Source organism: Acanthisitta chloris, unplaced genomic scaffold (assembly GCF_000695815.1).
Source record: "Acanthisitta chloris isolate BGI_N310 unplaced genomic scaffold, ASM69581v1 scaffold24873, whole genome shotgun sequence".
NCBI classification, from domain to species: Eukaryota; Metazoa; Chordata; class Aves; order Passeriformes; family Acanthisittidae; genus Acanthisitta; species Acanthisitta chloris.
Genome location: NW_008663794.1, coordinates 16,896 through 24,224, shown reverse-complemented (window position 1 = coordinate 24,224; position 7,329 = coordinate 16,896). Strand labels below are relative to the sequence as shown.

The window sequence follows — 7,329 nt, the reverse complement described above, 5'->3', positions numbered from 1 at the left end:
GGATGAGTATGTAGCCTACAGCTGCCACAATGCCAAGTTTCTGGACAAATCTGCCCACACGTTTAGACACATTGGATTCTCCCAGTGGGACTAAAAATGTACAGGATTTGTCTGATCGGGAAAAAATTAATTAATAAAGCAAAGAGAAGACAATAATTCTTGAGGTTTCGCTGTCATAGTAAGATGGAGAAGCAGTTAATGAGTGGCACTGGTTTTTGAAAAAGTCATCCACATTTGCTTCCCTGATAGCATTCTCTCATTTCTTCTGCAGGTCCAGCTGCCCAGCGCCAGATCCAGAATGGTCCATCTCCAGATGAGATGGAAGCACAGAGAAGGTGAGTTCATTAGCTATGGCAGAGTTCTGGTTTGTAACTTGGATGAACACGCAGTCCTTGCTTGCAAATAAGCACAGTTCTTTTTACTTATACCTCTTTCAAGCTGATTCTGCATTTTAAATTATTTTCTGTAATTATTGCTAATGATTCTGTAATGGTTTTTCAAGGGTGAAGTGAACTGAAACTCTAGGTAAACTCTTTGCTCAAAGGCAAACGATTTTCAGAGTTAAAATATATTTAAAAGCAATTTGTAGTGTATCTTTCTCAAGCATGTTAGGAAAGCCTAACGTTATCCTGTTCTGGATCACCTGCAGCAGTTGATAGTCACATTGCCCAGGGAGGAGCTGATGGACTACAGTAATATTTTGTGTATTGCCACTTCCTATGTCATATTTTGGTCCTTCTATGAATGTTTTACTCTATAACAGTATAATAAATGAAGTGTAAAGTCACACCCTTCACCTTTACGTGTATGTCAGGCCTAGTGCCATTATTACATGTGGCCTTTGGTCTAGCTACTAGAAGTGGTCTCCTTGACATCAAAAGCAAGGTGGGCAGGAGTGTTTGTCCTTAAATGCCTGTCTCAGTCATCAAATTATGAGGCCCATCTCCTTTCAGCTTTGCTGATTCCTGCAGCAGCAATAGAAATCCCTTTGCTGAGTAGAAGACATACCTATCCCATTTTGGACAAAGTCATCTAGTCTGAATAGTAGTCATGCTGTCAGAGCTATGATCTGCCTGCCTGGCACCAGTGGTGTCCATGCCAGGCTTGTGCTTTCCTGTTAAAGTATATAGAGGTTTGTGCATACACACACACACAGAGAAAAGCACCTCTATTCCCCATATTCTTCTCGCAGCAAGTGTCTTTCTGCTACTGTATGAGAAACACCAGTGAATATTGTGCTATAACTTGAGTAAGCTGGTGAGCCTCACTTCATCAGGAGTGTGCTGAGTACAGAAATCAACAGGATCTGTCACTACTCCCAAGTTTGGTGCCTGGCATCGCTTAAATGAGGTGTTTGCCTTTGCTTCTGTCATGAAAGGAGGATCAGCAAGTGCACTCAGCTCTTCAGAGGACTTGGCCCAGTGTTTGGTTCAGATAATAAATAGCTTTGTAAGGATTTTCATGTATTTTAGTGCCTGCAGGGGTAGTTCAGCACCAAATATATCAGATGCTGATCTGATATGACAAGTATTCAGTAGGCTCTGCCTTTGTGTGCAGGTGCAACCTGTAAGCAGGCAAAGTCCTCCTTTGCTGGATACAGGGACTGCCCTGGCCCTATGGATTGTGTGGCTGGACATGGAGCTCCTGAAGCAGGAGAGATGAGAGCTGGAATATATGATTTGCACTCATGCTCCAGGGCCACCATTGTGACTGCTCCCTGCACAAAACCATGCATAGGTTATTTAAGGTGAGGCCCTTACACAGGTTAGGTACTTAGGAGTCTCTTTCTGCCTCTAAAATCAATAAGGAAAGTGTAGAGAAACTAGTTTCCTGCACCTTTATGAATACAAACCGGTGAGAGACTCTGAATCAGAAGTACAATTCAATATGAACAACACAACAAAACAACACAAATGCAACAGTACAAAAGAAAATAACCTGACAGAGTCTGAAAGTAACCTGACACCCTGTCAGTCAGGGTGTAGTAGTAGTCCCATTAAATGGTGGCTGCAGTCCTCCTGGAGTGATGGGTTTGCTGGAGCAGTGATCCCACAGATCCAGTTCTCTCCTGAAGGTCCAGCAGCAGCTCTTGTCCTCTGGGATCCAGCAGGCAAAGGGCTCCCTGTGCTGGTCCAAACCCCAGCTTATATCCCTGTGAGCGTGTTTGGCTCCCCACCCCTGGGGTGAGTCCCCTCACCATGGGACAGGGGATAAGGATCACTGGAGGATGTGCCATGCCTGGGTCCTTGACAGCCCGTTAATCAGAGACAGCCCCTGAGGGAGCCTCAGGATTGCCCTGAGGGAGGGACAAGGTGATAACGATCACTGCCCCACCTGCTTTAACTGCTTGTGGAGATGATAATAGAATACATACCATGGATACCCCCCATACTGCAACCCAGGACACTGTGAATGGCCTGAGATTTAGTATGACTATTCAATGGGTCAGCAAGTGATATTACACCTGAGATTTGAGAGATTGACTTTGGCATAGCAGAGCTGTCCTAAAGGGCAGAGAGCCCCTGCTCCCCCAGAGGTTGGCAATGCCTCCTGTCCCCACTGCCTGACTAAAAGACCTTATCCAGCCCTTCTTTAACCAGTGGCAATCACTGATTCTGCAGACCACATGTAATTCAGACCTCAAATTTGGATGTCAATTGAAGGGGCCCTACAGGGACGGACTCTTTGTTAGGAGCTATAGTGATAGAACAAGGAGTAATGGGTATAAATTGATAGAGGGGAAATTTAGATTCGATATTAGGAAGTTTTTCCTGTGAGGGTGGTGAGACACTGGCACAGGTTGCCTAGGGAGGCTGTGGCTGCCCTAACCCTGGCAGTGTTCAGGATAAAGGCTGGATGAAGCCTTGAGGTGTCCCTGCCCAGGGCAGGGCAGGAGGATGGGACTAGGTGATCTGTAAAGTCCACTCCAACGCCTAAAACTCTATGATTCTATAATTCTGTTCTGTACATTTCAAGTGTGAGCAACTTAACTATGTTAGAATAAAAATATTTTATTTATTGTTGTTTGTTTAGTGACAGTAAAAGCCTTTTGGGTAGGTATTATTTGACTGCCACAGGCCACGTAGTTCTGGGAAAACTTCTTTTGCTCCACTGGACTGGAACACACTATGCCAGTGGATGCACTTAGATATTTCTGCATCTGCACTAGAGAACTTTCAGCTTTAATTATGCTTATGCACTCTTTAAGCATAGGGCAGACCTAATTTTAGGCCTAGGGTTTGGGTTTTTTTAACTTCTTATAAGCAAGCAAGAAAATTAACTTATGGTATCTACCCTACAAATTTGTCTGTTTAAAAGGATTTTCAGAGACCTTTACACAAATGTTAAAAGAATATATTTTTAAGTCAGAGTGTAATTTATCCTCTCTTGTACTTTACTCCTTGCATAGTCCTTAAGTAGCCTTGTGCCAATCTCAGTCTTTATTTAGTTCCACTGGAATAAATTTGGCTTCCTAAGAGTTTAAGAACTTCTCCATTTAGCATGTGTGGGAGGATGCATTTGGCATTTATAAACTGCTTCTGCCCAAGGACAGAAAGGACTGGTGTGAACCCTAGTGACTTCAAGTGGCAGTGGCTGACCCTTCTTTTGAGGAGTTCTATCTGTTCTGCAGCAGCTTTTATGACTTGGAGATGTTTTACCCACATTTCTTTCCTGGTCTGTCAGACTGGATTTTTACAAGTCTGTTCTCTAGATAAACCTAAAATTTCTCCCATGTTTAATGAGGAAAATATATGTGTCAATTTGTTCTTAGCGTCATCAAATTTAGCTAATAAATGCCAAGCTAAGGTAGGGGACAGAATGCTTAGGAATTTCTCAGTACATGTGGTTACAATTGGAATTTCAGCAGTGCAACTGATGCTGTTGCATAGATGTTCAGCCCATAGCTATCAACTAAGAGCCAGGCCATGTATTGCAGTAAAGATTTCTATTTATTTGATTTAAAGTGTCATGGCTTAAATGAAACCAGATAAATCAGCCAGCTAAGGCTGTTTCTCAAAACTGTTTCGCCCTCGTGCCTATGATAATTTTCTCAGATTCCTGTAATAATTTTCTAGAAATTGCCTGGATTGTATGTCCTGAGCATAAAACCAGCTTAGGATTGATCCCTCCACAGCAAAATCATGGATTTTCCTCTTCCATGTATTGAACTAGAATTGAAATATGGGAAATATGTTTTGCAAATTAAGATATTCTCATTTTTTCCCCTACATAATGTAACTTCATTTTTTCATGGACTATATTTTCTTTAAAAGCTTCTATTGGTATATAAATAAGATTGAATCGTATAACATTGCAGATTTCAGAAAGTACAAGTGAAAATGTTACAGGGAGATCTCTCTAAAAAACTGTAAGAAAAAATAGAAATGTTGCTGAGAGTGCAACTTGCCTTACTGTACAGTATGAAGTAAAGTTGCTGCAGAAAAAAAGAAAACTCTATGCAGTTAAGACTGACACAAACATACATGAAACAAATTCAGGGCAAACGTGGCCTAGAAACTGCAGAAGAAAGTGGTAATAAACCTGTTTACCAAGTGCTTCAGCAAGGTCATGTCAGAGCTGTGCTTTAATACTGTTGAAATCTTTAGTCCATATCCATGCACTTGGCAAAAAAAGCCTGGCAGATAGTCTAGTTTTTTAGCTATCAGTCTTTAAGAGGAGCAAAGAGAGGATGGCTTTGTGGCAGAGGTCAGGGACATCCCTTCCTGCACTCCAGCGTGGAAGAGCAGACTCTGCTGCTGAGCCTTTGGAACTGCACATCCCTGAGAATCAGAGCCTCTGCCAAGCCTTTCCCTGAGGAGTACCAGGCCTGGGCAGCACGGGAACTGGCAGCTCCTGGGGGGAAAGGTGCCAAAAAGGCAGCAGTGCAGGGTGGGGATCAGCATGTGTGGAGGAGACACAGCAGTGCTGGTGCTGGTGGCACAGGGGTGGCTGTGCTAGGGCTGCCAGCCAGACTGGCCAGTGCCAAAAAACAACAGAGTCTTTGTACAGTCAGCACTGAAACACTAACTAGGTTCTAACTACAAGTGCTGTGGGCTCCATAAAAGTGCTGTGGGATCCATAAAAAACTCAGGACTGTGTGGTTTTGAGTGTCTCCTTCGCTAGACATAGTCAAAAGCTGTTGGGACATAATCCTGATCCAGGGGACTCTGCTTGAGCAGGGAGGTTGGACTAGATGGTACCTCCAGTGGTCCCTTCCAACCTTACCCAATCTGGGATTCTGGGATTCTATGCAAGATGCCACTTACTCTTTCCTTGGAATGTTCATGCACTTCAGGTTAACAGCATGCATGGTTGTTGTGTTGTCCTGGGACCTGGGCACTGACCATTCCTCATGCAAAGCCATTGAGGAGATATCTGGAGAAGAGAAGGTTATGTAGAGTCCTCATAGCAGCATTCCAGTATCTGAAGGTGCTCCAGGGAAGCTGGAGAGAGATCTGTGTTAGGAGCTGCAGAGATAGGACAAGGGGCAGTGGGTACAAATTGAAAGAGGGAAATTTAGGTTAGATATTAGGAAGTTTTTCCCTGTGAAGGTGGTGAGACACTGTCCCAGGTTGCCCAGGGAGGCTGTGGCTGTGGCAGTGTTCACAGCCAGGTTGGCTGAGCCTTGAGCAACCTGCTCTGGTGGGAGGTGTCCCTGCCCAGGGCAGGGGGTTGGGACTAGATGAACTATAAGGTCATTCCAACCCCTAAAATTCTATGATCTTAAATGGATCAACCAACCCCTGCAGTGTCCAGCACATACAGAGCAACATCCTGGTTCAGTTTCCCCAGCGTGTGCAATGGCACTGCTGCAGCCAAGGCAAGTGAAATCACACCCACCTCCATCTCACAGGATCAGTGCCTCACCCAAGACATAGAGCTTGGGTGCTTCTCAGGATATAAATCTTTTACTCAAAATTACAAAGAATACATAATGACCAAGGTTTTTTTCATTGCTGTTTTAGACAAGTGATGGAGCAACAGCAACAGCGCCAGGAATCTCTGGAAAGAAGAACCTCTACCACAGGCACGTATCAAATCAAGCAGATATAGTCTCTCCCTGACTGTCTCCTCTAGCTGTAGCTGGGGTTTGTGGGGTGCTGTACAAGAGCCAGACTGCTGAAAGTGGTTATGTTATGATTAGATTTTAAAGCATTTTCAGCTAGAGACTTACATGAATTTGGGCATGGCTGTATTGTTTAACAGAGACTCGGGTCTGGGGCATGCAAGTGGAGCTAGGCAGGTTTTGCACTTGGCAAAACTTGTGCAGCTGAGGGGGTTCTTAGATGTATCAAAGGGGCCTGGCCAAGCTTCTTCCACACCCATGAGGAGAGCAGGTAGCACAGCCACTGCATGAGTGACTCCACATTCCCAGGGCATGTCAACACAAAGGGGCTGATGTGCTGGACATGGTACTCCACATCACTCTCCTGCACAATGAAAACTACAGCACAGAGGAAATACAGCTCTAGATGCTCATCAGGGAGGGACATTGTGATCATAAAGTGAGGAGTCATCTGTGAGCTTAATGGAAAAATATATATATTTAATGAGCTTACGAAAATCTTCTATAGCATATTGAGTTGCACTAAGCTGAGAGAAGAGATGACAGGAATAGTTCATAACTACAAAGTATGGCTTTGCCTCTCTGAAAGGAGGAGACCAAGCAAGCCAAGACAGCTATCTTTTGTTTGGGCTTTGCTTTTGGGCAAGTTTTTTTCAGTTAATCTGGCCACATAAGTGAAATGTTCCTCCTCAGCTGTTAAAACCTTTTAGTTTTTGACTTGAAACCAGCTCAGATATACACACATACCTTCAGAGACAGAAATAGCTGGACTCTTGTTTCAGCAGAGGTTAGTGTGCTATTCTGCATAGGGAACTTAGCCAAAATCCTGCCTTGGCATACACAGGGAGTGGGACCTGGCTCCCAGGGGCTGCTGGCTGTCCCTTCTCTGCTACAGGATGGCCACTGTGTTCAGCATATCCCTTGCAGCTGTCCCTGGTGCAAAGGTGATGCTCGTGATCCTGACTCAGATTCACATGGGGCTTGGAGGAGCCTCGCTGGCACCAGAGCATGCAGCCCATCCCATGCTGCCAGGGTTCTGCTCCACACACCCCTCCAGTTCTGCTGAGGGCTGGAAATCCCCAAGCTGGTGCCTACACCATCTCCTTTCTTGCTTTGTTTGAGTTTCTGTTTGCGTTTATTTCACGGTTCCCTTTCCTCCGTTCCACTTTGCCTTGGTTTCATTCCTTGCTGCGTACCCACCTGATCCTTTTCATTTGTCTTTTCTGTTCTTTTAGTTTCCACCCTTCAACTAAGCATGTGCT

General features: G+C 44.5%; 1 protein-coding gene across 1 annotated transcript in view; it reads left to right on the top strand.

Annotated features, from left to right (window-relative positions):
* Window positions 1-271: 271 nt before the first annotated feature.
* Window positions 272-7,329, top strand: part of BOD1 (biorientation of chromosomes in cell division 1) — a gene marked incomplete at its 5' end in the record, with an annotated part of 22,727 nt that continues 15,669 nt past the window's right edge. The window contains 3 exons of the mRNA XM_009071103.1: window positions 272-335; window positions 5,967-6,028; window positions 7,303-7,320. Coding sequence (XP_009069351.1) covers window positions 272-335; window positions 5,967-6,028; window positions 7,303-7,320 — 144 coding nt within the window. The remainder of the gene's footprint in view (window positions 336-5,966; window positions 6,029-7,302; window positions 7,321-7,329) is intronic.